Source organism: Trachurus japonicus, chromosome 6 (genome assembly GCF_045865225.1).
Source record: "Trachurus japonicus isolate A0001 chromosome 6, Traja_1.0".
Lineage (NCBI taxonomy): Eukaryota > Metazoa > Chordata > Actinopteri > Carangiformes > Carangidae > Trachurus > Trachurus japonicus.
The window spans coordinates 2,923,635-2,945,912 of NC_140912.1; the positions used below are offsets into that span (position 1 = coordinate 2,923,635).

At 41.6% G+C, this 22,278-nt stretch overlaps 2 protein-coding genes across 2 annotated transcripts in view; one reads left to right on the top strand and one right to left on the bottom strand.

Annotated features, from left to right (window-relative positions):
- The window catches only part of LOC146985361 (carbohydrate sulfotransferase 6-like), a 40,102-nt gene extending 21,757 nt beyond the window's left edge, over window positions 1-18,345 (top strand). The window contains exon 2 of the mRNA XM_085778302.1: window positions 16,993-18,345. Coding sequence (XP_085634428.1) covers window positions 17,067-18,221 — 1,155 coding nt within the window. The 5' untranslated portion in view covers window positions 16,993-17,066 and the 3' untranslated portion in view covers window positions 18,222-18,345. The remainder of the gene's footprint in view (window positions 1-16,992) is intronic.
- cdk10 (cyclin dependent kinase 10) overlaps window positions 1-22,278 on the bottom strand; it is a 192,800-nt gene that overhangs the window by 3,043 nt on the left and 167,479 nt on the right. The window lies entirely within an intron of this gene.

The window sequence follows — 22,278 nt, forward strand, 5'->3', positions numbered from 1 at the left end:
TCCAAAACTAGAGTCGAAATAGTGTGAATCTCCACCTCAAGATGGAGGTTAAGCTGATCTATTTTGATAATCTATGTATCCATTTTCACTCAACTTTTACCTTAACTGTAATAATTGCTACAGTTCAGGGAAAATCTGTTTCCACCCAAGCATCTTGACATCTTACATTTTCTTTCTGCCACCACTTGAAACTCCTCAATTATGAAGTTGCCTGCAGCTTGTACAGTGTACTAGCTTACTTAGTAGTAACACATGATAACTGACGGTGTGCAGTAGTTTAGGTCAGTGATTTTCAACCACTGTGCCGCGGCACACTAGTGTGCCGTGAGCGTTCGCCAGGTGTGCCATGGAAAATTACCAAATTTAACTTAATTGATCCAAACTAGCGATGCACGTTTTGAATTTTTTTTTTTTCAGAGCGATAACCGACGCTCATAGGCGATTATAACCGTTAACGAGTGAGATTCAGCACTCCATCGAGTGTCTGTGACTATAGGCTCGTGCCGACCGGCCAGTCTCATTTTGTTTGTTTTTTATTTTTATAAAACACACGCGCGCTGCTCCCGCTGTGCTGCAGCTCATCCACGCCAGAACAGCGGAGCGCTCCTCATCTGTGCAGCTGCAGGTGAGTGACGGGGGAGCCGGCTGGAGAGCGCCTCCTTTTTATTTTAGGGGCACCGTCCTTATTCGTATTCACTCGGTTTTCCACACACACGTAATTTTAAACATGTGTGTGTGTCTCGTGTGCAGACGCAACGGTCAAATATGTATAGATGGACAAGCAACAACTTAATTAATCATTTAATTTTGAAAATTGACCGGATTCTCTCGCCTTTTCTGTGCCCGACTTCCTGCCTGGTACGATCTGGTCTACCCAGCTTGACAGATGGCGCTCTCGGCGCTCGCGGCTCGCGTGAAAAATAGAACTGAACCGATCTGAAGCGCGAGATGTGTGACCAGGCAGAGTGAAGCACGCGTTGCAGGTTGCACTCAGAGTTTGTTCTGACTTTCTATCACAGGGAGTGCATAGCATAAGTTTACGTCCTCTCATGTTTGCTGTGAAATATGGCTGAAGGCACGAGTGGAAGTGTGCACATGTTGACAAGCTCCCATGAGTTGATTGACAGCTAAAAAAAAAAGAAGAAGAATCGGAGGCAAATCAGAATCCAAGTTCTTGTTATCAGTTAACAGTTTGTGTCCAAACAAATATCATTTAGCTCCTAAAATAATTTGGCTTTGTTGAGCATCTGTGTCTGCAATAGTGACTGTCTGGCAGAGTTGGCTAATAAAATAGGACTTTTTTTTATGTCAATGAGTGTAGTGGGAGAAGCCTGCACAATGACCCGGCCTTAGCAATGACCATTACTGATTCAGAATAAACTAACTACACTGTAAGAGACAACATTTGTATTATATTTACTGTATTAGGCTGCACTGTGTCATTTTCTAAGATTTTAGTGGTGTGCCGCGGGATTTTTTTAATGAACAAAATGTGCCGTGGCTCAAAAAAGGTTGAAAAACACTGGTTTAGGTTTTGCATCAAGAGAAATCTGCTTCCTGGATCACCCAGTCTGTCTTCATGTTTATTCACAGAAATCCTTTTATTTTATTTTTTAGTACTGACATTTTAGTATGTAGTCACACTGATTCTCTAAGCCATTTAGAATGTTCAGTCATGTTGATTTACATCTTACAGTTTAACTACTGGTACAGTTCATATTTAAATTCTCAAGAAACAAGGCACAGTTGTTTCTTTTAAACATAAATTTAAGCATCAAATTAAAACAAGATTGAGATTGAGTTGAGATTAAAACAATAACTATAACAATAATAGTAATGATCACTACCTTTTAGCAAACCTGAGATAGAAATGAGCATTAAAAGGGAAAATCCACCTTAAATCAGTTTAAGGGAGCTTCAGAATATCAGGTCATCATGAAATACCAGCATGTCCTGTGCATTAGTGTAGTTATATTGGGGGAGCCATTTCTGCAGCATTTAGCTTAGTGAAAGCCGATCACTTTGTACAATTTAATCAGTAGATTGTCATTCAACATAAAACAGTGAGTGCATCTGCAGCACTGGTATGACCAATAAGAGTTAGCATAGCTGAAGATGAGACTGTTGCTTTGCTGTATGAGACACGTGGAACAGAGTGTTGACTGAGCGCACTGTGCTTTGTCAGTGTGTGTGTATGTGCGTGCGTGTGTGTGTGTGAGGTGTAGGGAGAGGGATTTATGTGTGTGAAGAAGGGTTTTGTGGATTTTCCAGTTGACTATGTGTGATGTTGGTGGACTGCCATGTGTTTCACCTTTTGCATGTTGAAGAGTTGAACTGAACACAGTACTCCCTGCAATCCATGTTTACATAAAAAGCAAAAATAAATAAATGAAAAATATGAATCAATATTCAAAATATGCATAAACAAAGAAAGGGTAAGGACTGTATTGACCCTTTGCACATGATGTGAGACATGACAAGGAGGCGTGTTATAGAGGGATTATCAGTCTAGGTCACTGACTTTCTACTGCGCATGTCGCCTGCAGAAAGAGAGCAAGAGCTGTGATCATGTCTTATTGTGCTGTTGGTTGCACTAATTGTTTTAAACAAGCAAGTTTTATAGAATACCGTCAACTCGCACCCCTTTCAAGGTAAACAAGAGAGAAAATAGTACATTGCAGATTAATTTTGAGCAATATAATTGTTAGACACGTTGGTCTGAATGGTGATGAAGCTAAATATGGCCACAGGCACAGCTGTAGAACTGCACCGAATGAGTTGTAAAATGTTTACTACAATAATGACAGTGACTGAAGACGAGGTTGCATAGTAATGGAAAGTAAGCTAAGATTAATTAACGTTAGGCTTTATTATTTTAAATTACAAACTCAGCCATGCAGGTGCAGCTCGCAGTCAGGATGCAGTTGTTCTTCTTGTTCACAATGACCCAGACTTTATTATTATTAGTTATTAAACACACTTTCATCAGTTAGGTGATAAACTATTGTAGTACGCTGACAACATCACTAGCTAACACCGCTTTAAATGCACCAGATCCATGGAGTAAACTTCAAGGTAACCATGACAACTGGTTCTTTCTGCAGTCAGGTTGCGCACGCATCCGCCATGTTGGTAAACAAATAATCCCTCGTGACATTCTGTGGTTGTAGGGTTTGGCCCCCTTTTCCACCAAACTGGTTCCAGTGCTGGTTTGGAGCCAGTGTCTGACTAGCACCGGTTCTTTGCTTTTCCACCGCCCAAGAACTGGTTCTTAACAGCTAACATTCATATCAAAACATATCGCCGTCAAAACGTCGTTGCCGTTGTTCTGTCAATTTCTGTTGCTCTGTCAAAAATTGCTACCGCCACATAAACTGATTCAAGCTACCGTCTACCTCTGTATATCAAATAACAGGTACAAACTAAGTGTTTTCTTCTCTCATGTGTCAAATGTACGAAAAGTGTAAGGAAATCTATTTCAGGAGTAGCATATTTTGATAGTCCAACAGCATATCAAATAATTCTCCCGCTACTCTATGCATTTATATGAGACTACTGATCCAACGTTGAAAGGCTAAAAGCAAATAGAATAAGGATTTCAAGGACATTTTCACCATTAATAATGACGTGAACATTATTGCCAAAGGCTAGAAAATGAACGTAACACGTGCAATTAAAAAAAAAAAAGAAAAAAAGAAAAGAAGCGTGCAAATTAAGTGCTTACTGATAATATGACACAGTACATGTACTGTGTCCAGGGCCGTTGCTAGGAATTCTGGCCCCCCTTAAAGAATACTAAAGTGGGCCCCTGCCCCCTGACTTTTCCACTTTTTTTCCTTAGACTACGTACTATCATTTTTTATTTAGCCTACTTTGTTTTGATGCTAATGCAGCATTACTATGCAGGGCTCCAGACTGCGACTAAATGGTCGCGTTTTGCAACCAAAATTTGATACAGTGCGAGTAAATTTGCCGATTTCTTTTTTTTTTTAATGACCACTGTGATTGGCTAATGTGTGAAAAGAAGCGTGTGTTTCTCTTCTCTACATCTCGGAGCGGAGGAGACGTCTTTCCACAGCGCAGCTCCGTGTGAAACAGCAGGAGACTGTTCTAGGATGAGTTTGGTGTGTCTACTTGTTCTGTTATTGGTCAGTGCAGCCTAAACATTAACTTTATATTTTCAATATTTAAACTGTTGCACAATAAAATGTGAATTTAAAACATTATAGTTTCTGCATTTATGCAGTATTTATCAGTCATACAGTGAAAATTAGAGGAAATGTGCAAATTTACTTTGCAAGTCGATTTCGGTGTGCGCCCCTAAATTTTCTGCTTGCGCTCCTAAAATTTTAAGTTAGGGGCCACTGTGCTCCTAGTCAAAAAAGTTAGTCTGGAGCCCTGCTATGAGTAGATTAGTCTGGTTTTATGCAGAATAAATCAGTAATACAAAGATTAGACTACTGGGGTTTTGTGTGGGCCCTACTGGGCTCTGGGCCCCTAGAATTATCATCACCTTTCTCCCCTATACAACGGCCCTGACTGTGTCGTATTATCATCGGTTAAATTGTTATTTAACCGATTAATTGTATTATCGGTTAAATTGTATTGCATTATCGGTTAAATGGAAATGCATGACATGTAGTATGTTGTATTATGGACAATTTAACTGACACACAGGGTGTCAAAAAAAATATGGGCGTGGAATTGAAACTTGGAAAATATGGCTCCGGGCTTGCGCAAAACGACAAAGTAGCAGTTCTCAACAAGTAGCAGAATTCGACAGAACACTGGCCGCGGCGTTTACGGCGAAGACGGCTTCCTTTTTTCTTTTTTGAGCAGAGAATTATGGTTAATTAGACGGACCACGTTGGGTCCGCTCTTCAACACCTGCGGTTCGCACAAGGTTTTGATTTTCCGGCCCGTTTATAACTGCAGCAGGCAGCAAAGACAGTTGACTCCTGTATGGGGAGTGTGGCTCTGACTTAGCTCCTAACCAGTGGAAAAGCAAACACAGAAGACCAAGATATTCTACAGCGAACAACAAAAAACAAATAGAATATTGCGATGGATGAATAGATATTCTACTTTAAATGTGAGCAACAATGCTGTGGAGTTGTCGTGTGAAGTGAGTCACATTAGGATGGCAGATTATCACTTTTCACTTGCCATCCACCATGGCGCCGTCTCTCACGTCACGTGATTATTGTGACATGTCTGCAAAGGGTCAATAGGTTAGCAGCATCTCAACAGTTAAATTGGCTGTGGTGTCATAAATATGATAATGATATAATAAATATGATATATAGTATGGTATTAAACAGATTAAGAATAGATTTCCTTTCTTTCTTTCTTTCTTTCTTTCTCTCAAAGGGTCATTGGTGTTTCTCATAGACTACTTCATAAATGGGCTAAATGCAACTAAGGAACTATTTGTAAGTTTTGCTATTGCTAGATAGCCACTGTTAGCATTGGCAGCTGTTAATTATCCAGTCATGACAAAGGATTTAGCCATTATTGTGTTTACAATATAATAAGAGATGACAATACCTTTAAACAGTGCTACCTCTTCAGGGCACACCTGACGGTACAGTGACTCGGTATCAGAATGTGTTGAGACATGCCGACAGAGCATGCTAACTTTAGCAGCAAAACAAATGTTGACATTGGCATTGCTTGACATAGGGGAAGCTGAATTCACAGCGCTTCTCCTAGACTGGTAAGTAAACAACTGATAATGCCAACACTGGCTATCTACAGTAGCAATAGCAAAAACTACAATTAACTACATGGCATGTCAGAGAATTATCAAGTTTCAGTTTTGTTGAAAGTTAAGGTGATTTCAGCTGCACTGAAATACAACAAGAATGAAATATTTGTAATCTGTTGTAATTCTTTATTACATAAATCAATTAGAGGTCAAATTTGTGACTCAAAATCACATTCAAAAAGCCCTCTATAAAAGCACAGTAATACCATTTTGTACTAAAGTGGTCTTATGTCTTAGATGTGTGACAAATTACAGGAGAAATCTATATGAGTAGACACACAGGATGACAGTTAGACCATCAATGTCATCATGAGAGGTCGTTTAATGAGGAGAACAATGGTGTGAATCACTTTCACAGTGACCTCATTACCTAATGCTGGACAGTGGTTCCACAGCCATCATTAAACACCACCTCCAACGGACTTCAGAGACTTGGTGGCTCCTAGGGGCCCAATATCATGAACACACATGTCACACATCTGTAGTGTTTGGGGCAGCTCTATGGAACTGAAAAGACGAAAAGAAAGTTATTTTTTATTATTATTAAATAAAAGTGTGAAATCTTTGTAGTGGAACTGTTCACAACAAAACTAGATATTATGCACAAGGTTTCCGGTACACATTTTAAGGAGTCACAAGCCAATTATATATTAAGACAAATGTGGTCTTTTTCTGATTAATATTGTTTTAACAGTCAAGGGAATTGTTTCTATTAAATACCTGAACAGTTAGCAGGTGTCCCTAATCAATGTGAAAACACATAGGCCAACTGTTCTGTTTAATCACGTATTGTCTTACTATCAACTTGTAATTTGCATTAGGAGCCTGTTGACAGGGCCAGTGCCTTGCAGACGGTCAGTTTATTCTTATATTTATCTGTGAATCTATTAAACTGAAACTACTAATGAATGCAATAATGTTTACATGTATACGTTGTTCAATTCAATTCAAAGTTTATATAGCACACTAGAACATCTGGACAGATGATCAAAGAGCATTATATGGATAAGATATGCCATATCATATTCATATGCCAACGGTTGTGGTAACATAGCCTACTTTCATTTAAATGGCAGCCACTGCGAACACTTCCATTAGCCTATATGCTTCTGCTTCCGATTCCTAATGTTTTGATAGGTAGCTGCTAAGCTTATTGACAATGAATAAGTTAAAAAAGTAAAAAAAGTAACACTGTAGTCAACCGGTGGCAACCGTTAAAGCAGCCTGAGCAGGGTCAAGCCCAGCGGATGGGGGGATTGGGTGGCCTACCCACCCATTAAAGTTACAGAGTGTGGGGCGGTGAGTGGCGCAGTGGTTAAAGCGGCCGCCCCATGTAGAGGCTACAGTCCTCAACGCAGGCGTCCCCGGTTCAGGGAGGCCTTTCCTGCATGTCATTCCCCCTCTCTTTGCCTCCCCCTTTCCTGTCTATCTCACTATGTGCTATCCAATAAAGGCAAAAAGCCCAAAAAATATACTTAAAAAAAAAAACAAAGTTACAGAGTGTGACCTGCTTTATAAGCATCCGCGGGGAAGCACAGTTGATGTTGATGAATCCGGTGTCGGAGGAAAGCAAAGAGGGTTTTGTCACAGGAAGCGAAGAAAAAAAAGCAACAAGGTGATGGAACATGAATGAACACGGATTAATTTTGGACCGGTGTTGTAGAATGTCATAGCCTCTAATTGAGACCGACTTTTATTTTGCTTAAACCTGTAGCTAGACCCAGCCAATACAGCAGACCGGCGTCTGTAAAACCCGGTTTCTATTTGAGAATTTACGGTAGGCTACATATGATGGTCTGGGAGACGCTGTGATGCTTATAGTGCATCTCAATAAATTAGGATATCATGGAAAAGTTTATTTAGCCTGTATCAGTGGGCTAATTAAAGCAGAAGTAAGTGATATATTTGTGTTAATATAAGTCTTAAATAGTTATATCTTCCGACAGCAATCACTTACATAGAGTGTTTGGACCGAAACACGGGTCTCTCAGTCACTCTGCTCTGCTCTGAGCCGAGGAGAAAACATTTATCGTATCCTACAGTTTTTGTTAGCCTACCTGGAACGCAGCATTAGCCAAAACGACCGGATCGCTTACTTCTGCTTTAAATTCAAAAAGTTATATAATCTAGGTCATTACACACAGAATAAACATTTATTTATTTATTTAATTTGGAATGATTATAGCTTACATTTGATGAAGACCTAAAATTCATATTTCAAAAAAAAAAAATTCATAGAGATGCACTATACTGTAGGTAGGGGGGCGGTTCTAGTGTCAATGGTTAGGATTCTAACCAGAAGCCGGAGTGTCACTTCCTCTGCCTGACCAATGGGGGAACATGTTTTCATAGGTTTTGATATCTTGTTTTCATGTCTCTCACTTGATTTGTCTATTTCTTTTTAATTGATCAGACGCATATGAAGCTGCACGCTGCATGAAAAATGCTGCCCAAATAAAGTTGAATTCTAACATTCATTTTTGAACATCAATTTTTCAATCACAATTTGTCCTTTCACTTTACCAAACAAGTAAAATTATATAATTCACAATTTGAATATTCACTGACTGGTTCTTGGAAGACTATAAACCTTCTTCAGTCAATCAACTTGGCAATATTTGTTTGGGTTAGGGTTTAGCCTATGTTTTTTTTTTTTTTTTTTTTGTAATATATTTTATTGATTTTACAAAAACAAACAACAAACCATACAGCACAGACACAGCCAAACTGCAAAACAGAAATACACTAATTCACATACATGAATTGCACATCATACAACATACATTGACATGGGGACTATATTGGGAAAAAGAAGAGAACGGAAATGAAAGTGTTCTATGACTTATTGATGAAGGCAAAATATGGTCGCCCTTTCTGAAGCAGGTCAACAAGGTCACCAGGAAGATAATTCAGGAAAGGTTGCCAGACACTATAAAACAAGTCATCATTGCCCTTTAATGAGGCACTAATGTGTTCCATAGGAAAAACCTTGAAAATTTCCCTGTACCACTGTGTAACTGATGGGGGATTGTCTTTAATTCATTGAAACAAAACACATCTCCTCACCAAAAGAAGAAGCTTACTCATTAATGTAAACTGTTCCGCAGGTAATGAAAGCTGCCTCTTATGTATATTCAGAAGAAATAAGATTGGTTCCACCTTTACTGTTTTGTGAAAGATTGAGCTGAGTTCCTTAGCAATATTTTTCCAATATCTGGCTATCAAGGGACACTGCCAAATACAGTGATAGTATGTCCCTAGCTCTTTTTTACACTTCCCACATAAGGGGGAGATCTGGGGATTTATTTTGTTTAGAAGGTGAGGGGTACATTGTAGCCTGTGTAGTATCCTGTACTGGCTTTCTCTGAGTCTATTACAAGTAAACATTTTCTTTATAGATTCAAAGGCGTCTGACCATGCGTTGGCATCAAGGTCAACCTCCAAGTCCCTTCCCCATGACTCCATATACCTGTTGGCAATGACCGGATTAGCAGAATATAGTTTTGCATAAAACAGGGAGATTAATTTTTTACCGTTCATGGCAGTTAAATTAGCCTATGTTTTTAATCACATAAAATTTCAAGCCCTACTGAGAGAGTTCAGAGATGATAATATCACATAATGATGCATGAAAGGTGAGTGCTGCATTCTGTAAGTAAAGCTTATTGGCATAATGTGTGCATAATGATCAAATATATGACTTAAAAGGATTGTTCACCCAAAATTCAAATTGCAAATTGTCGACTAAGGTCTGGGAGAAGTTTCAGAGTCCTCCGTGGCTTCTCTGAGTTACAGGGGGTCTCGGCGTAGCAGTGCATGTCCATATAACGGTTGCAAATGGATACCAATTGTCTTCGTAACAAAAAGACACACCAAAAAACATCCAAATCGCGTGAGATTTGGACAGACCAGGACGAGAAGCTTCCGCTGCAAACAAGCTTGAAATATAGACTTATTTAATTTTTTTCTGAACAATTTCGCATTTTGGGGCTTCAATACAAGACGGACATTACATACGGGCAGCATGGAGGTATTTGGATGTTTTTTGGTGTGTCTTTTTGTTACGAAGAAAAGTGGTATCCATTTGCAACTGTCATATGGACATGCAGTGCTGCACGGAGCCCCGCTGTAACTCAGAGAAGCCACGGAGGACTCTGAAACTTCTCCCAGCCCTTAGTCCACATGAGGGTGAGTAGATAATGAGTGAAATTTCAATTTTGAGTGAACTATCCCTTTAAGAGACAAAATGCCAAATAAAAATTTGTATTGGTATGCTGCCATATAACAAAACCATCTTATTTTGAAATAAGGAAATCTACTAATACTGATGACATGATACGATTCATCTTCCTTTAGCCAATTTAAGTGAATATGGGAAATCCTGAGGGAAAGTGTCTTCTCTTAGTTCTAACTAAGACTAAACTAAACTAAAAGTGTAACTCATTTACTCCTAAGTCACTGGTTTTGCCAACTTTATTCTTGGGAATTTACAGGAATTGAGAGAGGGGTTTGAAGCCCTTCAGTAACTGGTGTTACATCGGTGTTACCAAAAAGGAAGGTAACACCAGTGAAGATGAGTGACTTTGGATGTACAAATGAACTAAATCAAAGGCTGATACTGGAGTTCCCTTGTATATAAATATATACAGTAGCTGACCATGGCCACTGGTGTTGAAGACACTTTTGCAATACACAATTCTGTAAGCTTTATAAAGCTTGTTATGTGTCATAATGTAATTATATGGTTCAAATTTGACAAAAACGAAATAAATTTTAAGACATTTTGATGGATGGATGGATGGATGGATGGATGGATGGATGGATGGATGGTCCAACCTGAGGAGGAGGAGGCTCTGCTGACTGCTTGGCTGTGTCTCAGTAGATGTAACAAAGGAGCACAGAGGTTATTCCTCAGCACGGTGCCTCCGTCATCCTGCTGCTGAGTCCCAATGTCCCAGAACCTGCTCGCTACTACACCCCGCCCTGCCCACTGCCACTCCGCCCAGCAGGGCACCGCTATTAAAGCGAGTGGAGCAGCTGCACTGCTGAGAGCACAGAGAAGAGGCGGAGAGGACCGCGGGCGTCCCGACAGAGAGCACTACCACCGAGAGCAAGGTAAGACCAGCTGTTTCCTCCTAAAGTTTGTTCTACAACATCACATTAATCACGTCCAGGAGGACAGAGAGGTGGTGGTGGTGGTAATGTGTGGCAACTGGCAAGGAGCGACTGGGCAGTGACAAAAATTCTTTCATATATTAAAAAACAAACAGACAAACAAAAAAAAAACAATTTAAACAAAATGTGAATGAACCAATGATTCATTTTGACAGCAGAGGTAAGATAAAATGACACAATGTGAAATTGATTTAGTGCTTGTCTTTGTCGGTCATTAAAGTTCACTTTGTACATCTGAGGATATCACAGTTTGTGAAAATATATTAGCCTAGACAATTTTACTATTTTTGCTATTCCTAGCCTTTTATAGTCAAATCTACAGTGGCCCTGATTGAGCCAGGGCTGAGATAAGAAAAAGCCTTGGTATTATATATTTTAGGTGTAAAAACTATAAAGGGGTTAACAGTTGTGTACAAAAAGACTCAAAGCAGGCTCTTCTTTTTGAGAAGACTCAGGTCCTTTGACATCTGTACTGTAATGCTGTATGTTCTATCAGTCCATCATTGCAAGTGTTACATTCTTTGCCAAGTGTGTTGGGGTAACAAAATCAGGGACAGGAACAGACTAGACAAACTCATCAAGAAATGTAGCGTGTGATGGGAGAGGGAGCAGAGCTGGTGGAGTCTGTGTTTAAGTGGAGGATGAGGTGTAAGCTGAAGGCCATCATGGATGAGCCCCACCGCAGTAACAGGCTCATCTCCCTGACCTGCATCAAAATGCACAATGCCTTTTTTTAGGTAATACATGTTTTACTTTTTATATCCTTTTTTATCACTTATATCACATTATTTTAGGTTATAAACTGCTGGATGATCTGAACTACCCTCCTAGGGATTAATAAAGTATTTTCTATTCTCTATTCTATTCTGTTGACAAAGTCCATGGTTTGGGTTTTTTTTCCATTTCGTTCAGAATACATTGCTGTGTTTTTTTCTTTTCTTTAAAAAAAACACCCTGCAAATACATCACAAGGTATAATGATGATAATGTTATCTTTCCATAAAGTTAAGGCGGTAATGCCTCTCTGTATATGATGAAATGTATTTGTTCCTCAGTGATCAGTCATCACATTGCAATATATCCTTCTCCAGGTTGATGGTTCTGCTGGTTGAACAGGACGTTGATTAAGTGTAGGTTAAATAAATAAGGTTATTGTTTCACTTCACCGGCTTGTGTGTGTGTGTGTGTGTGTGTGTGTGTGTGTGTAGGACCCTTAGTCACTGTGGTGTTCATGTGCCACTGATATAATAAAAGGGCAAACAGACTCACCCTATTTTCAAACACACTAACAGGTAGCCATCTTCACAACTTACTAAGAAGAGGCATTGAACTTCAGTAAACCCCAGCCGGGTCCATCACTGTTTGGGATTTTATGTAGAAGATATAATATTTTTTATATAAAGATGAATATAAAGAGCTTGCAGTAATAAATCTGGGTGCTTTGTCATCTTGGAACTAGATGCAAATGAATTTGGCTCAATCAGAAAACATCCCTAGTGTGGACCCTCAAACCCATTTTCCACTGGTCAATAAACCCACTAAGATCTGATATAACTGGGCTCTGCAATGGAATAAAATATTATCTGAATTACGTGATGCTGACATTCTAATAAACCAAATAAACTCACCTAATTTTCGAACACCACAAAGGTAGCTGTCTTCAAAACTAAAGCCAAGAAGCATTGAACTAAAGTGTGCCTCACATTTTTTTGTGTCCCTATACGTCTGTTGTCAAATTGATGAAGTTGTTTTGCAGGTGTTTTTCTTGGCTCTCAGTGACACCATTGTCAAGATGCTGTGTAAACTAAATCTCTTGGAGATAAACTGTTTGTAAAAACGGGCTATAAAATTGCCTTGCCTTGACAGCTGCCACAGGTGTATATTGGCTCCACCACTCATCGGTATTTAATTCAGTTCAACACTTGGGTGTGGCCTACTCGCTCATTGTTTAAATTTCATCTTTCAGACAACAGAATCATTGAACACACCTGTCACTTGAAGGATATTCCAGAAAGAAGGTTTAACCATTTCTCAGTGTCTCTCTGAGTTGACTGACTCCGAGAAGTGAAACTCTTCCGTTCCAGAACAGCTCATCTGAGTTAGTTCAATCGACTCTGAGTTGAGTTTGTGTCTGACAACTAGAAAATAAAAAAGAACACTTGACCCAAAAAGGATAGGGTTTCCTTGCTCTTTAAAGGTTGGTTGTTGTGTGGCAGCTGAGACAGCTACTGGCTCTGCTGGTTTCACTGGAGTATTCCCACACTGTGCTGGCGAGCATGGACCGGGTGCAGGGCTGAGTCTTGCAGGAAGAGCTGCAGGCTTCACCAGAGAGCGAGCTAGCACTGGAGTAGAAATCCTCCCTTCTGCCTCCTGGATGCTGCTGCTTGGTTGTGGTGAATCCAGATCTGGTGTCTGGTCAGTATCATCACTTGAGGTGTTGCAATCCATAACTTCTTCATGCGAGAGTAACAGGTGACCAATGTGAACTGTGCGCTCTCTCACTCTATCATTTATCAGGTAAGAAACAGGTCCAAGTTGTTTTACAACTGTTCCTCTGATCCATTTCTCCTTCCCCTCACGAAAATGCACATGATCACCCTCAGACAACTCCCTCAACTGGGTTCTTCCTTTGCCATGGTATTTCTTCTGACTTTGTTGTTTCTCCTCAACAGTTCCAGTGAGATTTGGCTTCAGAAGGCTAACCCAGGTCCTCATCTGACGTTTAAGAAACAACTCAGCTGGTGAAACATCTGTTACTGTGTGTGGTGTGCTTATCAGTACAATATTCCCCAGAGAACACATCCTTGTTCCACTGACAATTCAGTTCTTCTTATAGAGAATGATTGGTAACACTTTATTTTATGCCTATCTCTATACGCATTATAGCCATACTTATAATGAGTTATAATGCAGTTATAACACTGTATAACTATAGTTATAAACACTCACAAATGATCATAATGCTTTATAACATAATCATAACACACTATAAAACATTTTATCATGACTTATAAGGTCAGGTATTATAATACATTATAATTGTTAGTAACTCGCTGACAATGCCCACATTTATGATGCATTATAAATATAGTTAAATGTGTTGGAATTGGCTTATGAACGTGTAACTATCATTATAAACACTCATAAATCACATAAGACTTTATAACAATAAGCATAACACATTATAGAGCATTATAACTCTATTATAATACTAAGACCTTATAACATGCCATTATAACATGCTCTATGATGTCTTATGCTTATTGTTATAAAGCCTTATGATAATTAATGAGTGTTTATAATGATAGTTATACACGTTTATAAGCCAATTCTAACACATTATAACTATATTTATAATACATTATCGATGTGGGCATTGTCAGCGAGTTACTAACAGTTATAATGTATTATAATACCAGACCTTCTAAGTCATGATAAAATGCTTTATAGTGTGTTATGATTATTGTTATAAAGCATGATCATTTATTCAGTTCAGTTCTTGTTTTAGTTTGAAGTCCTTGTCCTGTCTTCCTGTGTGCTCCCTGCTCTTTATTACCTTAGGTGATGGTAATAATAACCAGTAGACTACAATATGAATAATATGACTGTTTATTTACACAAAATAATGCTAGATTGAACAATTGACTCTGACGTGAAAGCACATAGCCTATCACTGCTGTTTTCAACGATCAGCGGGCCCGTCCCAAGCGCTTACCGGCGGTCAGTCTCACAGTGTCACAGAGCACCGGTCCCGCCGCGGACCCCACACCCCACCAGTCATACAGCCTCAGCTCAGTCACTTAACCTCCTCATCCACTGTGTTTATTGGTGATAAACGGGCGTAGCCTACTGTCTGTAATAACGGTAAAACCTGACATGCTTGTTGAATCTCGGACCAGCAGCGTCATGTCAATAGAAACGGAGGGGTCATGTGCCCCCTCAGATTTGAGAGATATTTTTTATTTTTTTTTATTTTTTTTTACTTACTTTACCGTACTTATTATTTTACCATCTAGCTATGATCAGTGGTCATATTGAGTGAAATGTATTACAAATAATGTCATAGTCCATCTCAAAAAGACATCATTGCCTTTTTCCAAAAATCACAACTAGGGATTTCAAATGTTTAGTCAAAGAGGAACTATGCAAGTCCACTGTTTTTCCTGGCCATGTGCATTTGTTTACAATGAAGCCGCAAAAAATCAATACATGGCCACTTGCATCTGTTTACAAAGAAGCCAAATCAATATGGCCACTTGCATTTGTTTACAAGAAGCCTTCGAAAAATCAATAAGTTTTCAAAGTTCAAAGTTTTTTGAAGTGCATCCACCTTATTGTTCCACATTGTTAGCCAAGATAATGTTTTTGAAATTCAGTTTACCAACTTTTTGGTCCCCAGCATTAGTGCCCAAAATAAGTGATTTGAGGGCATCCCCCAAAAAATTTGCACGCGATAGGACATTTACGTTCACTGTGCCCCCTCCAATTTTTGGTTTGCATGACGCCCCTGTCTGGGACCCAACACGGCCAGACTCACCAGCATTAATTCTCAACCCAACCGCGGGCAAAAAAAAAAGAAGAAAGCCAGCGCAACACTGGTTTTGAGACAGTTAACTGTTAATCAAGTTAAGCTGTGTGTGAGAGTTACTATGGCGGAACGTGGCCGACGGGGGTCTTTGGTCACGGGCAGCCCTACAGTAACACACACTGTAGATTTTGTGCATGCTGGAGCCGGGCGCACTTCTTCTCTGGCGGCAGGTGCACCAACATTAAGGTGCATTACCGCCACCTACTGTGTTGGAGTGTGAACCAGAGTCACCTATGCATATGGGACAGAATTAAGTGCTGGAGCGGAATAATGAACTGCTTTTATCGGAGCGTTTAGAGTTTTTTTTCTCCCAAACTCTGGCGGGGGGGCCATGTAGGGGGGCCAATCAAATTTCAGGGGTAGCCAGTGCCACCCCCAGCCACCCCGGTGGCCATGCCCCAGAGTAGCTACTAATGCAGTTAGTCCAATCAGAATCAAGCTACTACAGTTCATAATACTGAACACAGAACTGTAGTTTCAAACTAATCATGTTTCTGGTCAGTCCATCCATGTTATTTGTGTATACAGAACTTACTATCTGTTGTATTATGTAGTCCATCTATCATACCAACCATAAGAGCTGTTTAAAGGGATACGCCAACATTTTTTTTCCATGTCTTGCCTCAGTCCGGAGTCCATGACCAGCAGATAGACACCATCCTTTCGACTGTGCGTACAGTAACGAGGGAGATACAGGCAGTCAGAGCTGGCGCACCGCTAATTAGCTTAGCTCAAACGCTGGAAGTGCATAGGTAGTGTTAGCCTGCCTCCTACCCGACCCAAAATCAGCAGTCAGAAGTTAATTTCATTTTAGCTCTAAACTCTGTAAATATATCACTTTATCCACATTTCAAACATTTTTAGGCGAGAAAGTAGCCGTTTAGATCAGCAGTGCGTTGTTAATTTGTCTAAATACCAGCTGTGCAACTCAAGCTAGCCGTTGTGACCAACGCACTTCCAGTTACTTTCACAAAATAAAACACACGTTGCCCTTTACATACAGAAAACCATGACGATAGAATTTGTGCTTTTACTTTGAAATGGGAAGCTAACCTACCCTCGATGTAGCTAGCTTGAACCAAAATAAACCGTCTTTGCTTGAATCCTCCGTTTTGACCGATCTCGTCCCGTTACCGGCATTTGACCGCTCAAGATGTCTTACCGGAGAGTTTTGTCCGCTCTGAGATGAAGATCGGCCCGTCGGTTTCCGTTTAGAGTTGCTGAAGAGTTTCTCTGATGACTTTAGGTGGAGGCAGGCTAACACTACCTATACACTTCCAGTGTGTGAGCTAAGCTAATTAGCGGTGTGCCAGCTCTGCCCGTATCTCCCTTGTTACTGCACGCACAGTCGAAAGGATGTGGTGTCTATCTGCTGGTCATGGACTCGGGAGTGAAGCAACACGAGAAAAAAAAGTTGGCGTATCCCTTTAATATCTGTCTGTCTCTGTCTTTTCTGTTGCAGAGGTAACACAGCTCCACAGAAGACGTAAAAATCGATCCACATCTCACAGAGGCCACTGACAGAGACCATTACCCATGATGCCCCGCTGCAGAGTGAGCCTCAGCACCATGCTTTTCCTGGTGATCCTACTGGGTGCCGCAGTGGTGTTGTTCTGTGCCTGGTTTGTCCAGTTCAATCCCTGCAATTCTGCCTCCTCCAACGACAAGGTTCATGTTCTGCTGCTGTCGTCCTGGCGATCAGGCTCATCCTTCCTTGGCCAAGTGTTCAGTCAGCACCCGTCTGTCTTCTATCTTATGGAGCCTGCTTGGCATGTGTGGTATAAGCTGGAGAAACCCAGGAAACGGGAGCTGCGAATGGCCATGAGGGATCTACTGAGGAGTTTGTTCCAGTGTGATTTTTCCGTGATGGATTCCTACCTTCAGAGCAACAGGTCCATGTTTGTGTGGCCTCAAAGTCGAGCTCTGTGCTCGCCTCCAGCCTGTTCTCTCACACCACGCAACCAGTTCAGTGACCCGGATCGCTGCATAGAGATGTGCCAGCCCCCCAACATGCAGGAGGTGGAGGAAGCCTGCCACACTTACAGTCATGTGGTGTTAAAAATAGTGCGCATATTTGAGCTGGAATCCCTCTTCCCACTTCTGCAGGACCCAAGCTTAGACTTCCGCATCATCCACCTGGTCCGAGACCCACGGGCTGTGTTTCGGTCTAGGGAAGCGGGGGCCGCCAACTTTGTACGAGACAGTGCTGCTGTCTTGGAGCAGAGAAACATCCCACCTGCTGAGGTGCCGTATGAAGTCACGCAGGAAATCTGCCGTAGCCATGTGCGCATCAATGAAAGGGCCGTCCTGAAACCCCCTCCTTTTCTAAAAGGGCGCTACAAAATGGTCCGTTATGAGGATGTGGTACGCAACACACTGGAGGAAATATCTGCACTGTATGAATTTGCAGGTCTGGAGATGACGCCGCAGTTGGAGGAGTGGATCTACAGAGTTACCCACGGAAGAGGCAAGGGACAAGCCTTTAAAGTCACTTCACGAAACGCCACCAATGTGTCTGAGGCTTGGCGTACCCTGCTGCCACACAGCAAGGTCAAACGCATCCAGGAAGTGTGTAAAGGGGCCATGTCATTGATCGGGTACAGGACAGTTAACAGTGAAGAAGAACAGAAGAGATTTGACATCGATCTGCTGGTGCCACGGAACCAAACGGAGCATCCAAGTGATAGTTAAAACATGAATGACAAAGACATTATCACCAAGAGACATGGGACAGAGGGGCTGATGCAAGAGCTAAAAAATATCAGACAGATGTGGAGCCAAACTGCAAAACAGAACCAGATTCACTTAGATTTGCTGACAGCAAGTTGTGCCCTGAAGCCTCTGTAGAAACCAACCATTTCATTTCATTTCATTTATTTATTTGTTGAATTGGGACAGTGCACATTCATCAACACTGACGCATTAAGCATTAGTGTAAATGTGCCGGACTTAGCACAACTGCTAAATTTCAGCCACAGTCCCAAGGCAGGTTTCTAAAAGACATAAACACAGAAGACCATCACCTGATGCTCTGAACTACACATCATGTCTTGGCTCAAGAGCCAAGACACATGGCTCTGTGTAGCAGCCTTAAAAAATAATTTTCAAGGCCACACATGGAAATAATTCAGTTTGAAACACAAGTGAGATGACGAAGAGGCTTTATTTAAAACAAAAATCAACAGCACTCATGACTGAGTAGTTCTCCACTTTATCTGACTAGCTCGTGAATCATGTGGGCTCTTTTTGGTGATAGCTACACAATCCCATGTACAAAGTGAATCTGGGGCTGGGTTTTGCACAGTGCAATCTTTCTGGTGGTGACAGTCACATTAGGGGAGGTAAGTTTACTTATAGTTTAATGTTGAACCAGCAGAGCCACACTTTGAATAACAGTAAATTATCTTTGGCTTCCACCTCTGCCTCCTTGTTTCTGTATTTTCTATCTGTTGAGCCCCTCTCCTCCCTTCACTCAAGTGCCTGGTGAATATCAATACATGGTCTTGGACTGCCATCTAGTGACCAGTCTTCGTAAGTGTAACAAAGTCATAGGTACAAAAGGGAGGAGACTATTGAGACCTGTAATCTCCACCTGTACGCAACTCCATCACCTACGGCTCATCTATTGTCTTCTCTGGGTTGGGGCTGCCCCTGTGCTGCTGAGTTTTGCCTTTGTTGGAATTTGATTATTTCTCAATTTCTGTTTTATTATTAAATCCTTGAGATGTTCTGGATTTATTTTTGTCTTGAGTGATGTTGCTCACATTATCTTTATTTTTCTATTGGGTTGGGATTAATTGCATTGGTGGATTTTATTATCTTAAGACTGAATATGAAATTTGTGTGCAGTGAAGTTTTTGGGGTTGTTTTGTAACCAGTAGCCTAATAGCTAATTGGGAAATTGGTAATTAAATGTTTTAATGTTTTGCCTGTGTATTTTCTTGAATGTCTTCTTTCCCTTTTCTGTATTTCCTTGCTACAGTTTTCACGATGCTAAGCCAAGAAGTAAAATCTAAGCACCAATAGGCCTACTCTTCCACTGGAGGTGACAAATCAAAAGCGGTTCAATAGGTTGAAGCTCCACCTCAAGATGAAGGTTAAGCTAATCTGTTTTGATCATCTATCTATTTATTTCTAATTGTTACAGTTCAGGGAAAATCTATTTCCACTGAAGCATCTGTACATCTTACATTTACTTTCTGCTGCCACTTGAAACTCCTCAATTATGAAGTTGCCTGCAGCTTGTCACGAACACACGTTCCGTCATCGCTGCTGTCGAGAGATGAAGTCTGCTAACCGCTAGCTTTTCTAGTTGTAGCAACTTTAGCAATGACCGCACCATAACAAACAGCGCAGTATACGGATCCACTATCCACCGATCAAAAAGCCACTTATAGCCACAAATAATGCTCAGAACAGCACCAAATGTCATGAACAGTACAAACAGGGTCCCAGCACATAATACGAGGCATCAAACAATTAGCTTAGCCTGGTTTCTATTGAAAAGAGAGGAAAACAACTCACCCACTCTCCTCCAGTTATACGCTGTGCAGCAACTTTCCACGTCCAGCATAGAGTCCAGGCACTGACAACACACGTCCGAGGCCGACTGGCAGCACAAACATCTGGTTTCAGCGGCCACCGACAGGCAGTGACCACACTGACCACTTGATTCCCCCAAGTCCAGCACATCCTCCACCGACTCTGTCACTTTTAGCCTCCATTTCCAGGACGGGTCCATGGCACTGGTCCGACCTCCCATTAGTCCGACCTCCCATTAGTTCGACCTCCCATTGGTTCGAACTCCCATTGGTCCGACAATCGGAGTAATGAGAGTTCGAACTAATGGGAGGTCCTCATTAGTTCGAACTGGACTAGTTATTAGTCAAACTCTCCATTTTTACCGTTCACTATGCATTTATATCATTATTCATATAGGCTCCACCTGTCAACAAGACACACGTGGAAGAAGAGGTGCAGTTTATTGTGTTTCACCAACGAGGAGCTGTCATTACGCACGACTTTTACGCACCGCTGCGCGCTCATTAGTGTCCGTAATTAAACCTTGACACTCATATCAAATCAAACTTACATTACAGACAGGTGGATTGGGTTCTCTGTCTCTCTCTCCCCCACTCCGAACAGACAGACGGACGCAATCAGAAAGGAAACAGAGGCTGCGCATTGATCCTTTTTTCCTCTCTGGGATCAAACGGATCATGTGCATAATTAACTGCAAAACAAGCACTTCATATTAATAATATATAACGCTCATTATGCTTCCAGCCTGTCTAGCCTCTACCTGGTGTTTTTACTAAACTTAACCAACTCCTTTCTTCATTGCCTGAACCTAACCATGCGAAATTTACTTTTTTTCTCTCTCTCTCTCAGTCTGCTGTCAGCAGGAGCGGCGGCTGCAGCAGGCTCGCGCCCGTTAAGTGAGCTCAAGCCGGCCAGGTTCAGCTGTGCTCGAGCGGAGGGGGGGGAGAGAGGGGGGGCAGTTTACACATCTTGATCAGCATTTATGATGGTTGTGCGCGATCTGACATGATCTGGCTCTCTGACTGAATATGGTGATATTCTGGGCCGCGCGTGTATGTGTGTGATGTGCGTAGAGAGAGAGAGAGAGAGAGAGAGAGAGAGAGAGAGAGAGAGAGAAAGCTGCATGCTCCTATCAATGGAAGAGCTTGTCACAAAGTAGCGATGACAGTTCGAACTAACGGGACCACCCATTGGTTCGACCTCCTATTGGTCCGACTTGTGGTTGATTTTGTCGGAGTAACGGGAGGTCGAACCAATGGGAGGTCGGACCAGTGGGTATTTTGTCGGAGGAACGGGAGGTCGAACCAATGGGAGGTCGGACCAATGGGCAGTTCCCTCCAGGACATAGACCTCACCGGCAGATCTCCCTCTTCCACTTTTCTCCTCCATTTCCTTCAGCTCGTCTTCAGTAACTCTGTCTCAAACTGATAGGGGCGCCCATCGAAATGAAAACCAGTCGTCATTGTTCTCAAACTCCATAAACTCAGCCGTGTTGTCCCTATTCTGTGATGTCTGTAGCCATGGTTAACGTTACAGGTAGTCAGCTGGCGTGGAGGCGATTACCGAGTTAGAGTCCCGCAGCTCAAGGATGAGTGTGTGTATTACTCCATATAATGCAGCCAAAGTTCATCTTGCCTATCAGTTTATAAAAGTTATTATCGAGTGCAGCGCAGGAATTTCACGAGGGCGACGAGGGCCCCGTCCGATTTGGCCTTGTGCCCTTGAAAAAAATTGACGCCCCACCGCACTGCCCCGGTTGATTTTGCGGTTTTCTCCTTTGCCTCTTTCCTATCAACACGTCTTTGAAGAAAGAACAATGCGTATTTTGATGCCATTCTAGCAGCATCATCACCAGGGCTGCGTTCCAAAAACAGGTTGAGTTTCCCTCGCTCACTTGCCCTCAGCCCTGGCTATGACGTCACACGGAGGCCACTTGGAGAGTGGAGGGAAAGTGGGCGGGGGAGGAGTAGAAGAGGTAAACGGAACGCACCTGCCCTCGTTCACTAACAGCTGGGACAATCACTGGTTGGCCACATGTCTTAGGTGTAGCGCTGTACTGCCTCTTAAGGGGGGGGGGGGGGGGGGTTGGCCGGTTTACAGTGAAAATTCAATAGGCTACTCTGTAATATCAATATATACTACCTACTCTTTCTCTCTGTCTGTCACTGATGATGAGCTCTGCTTCATCAGACCAATCCTGATTAAA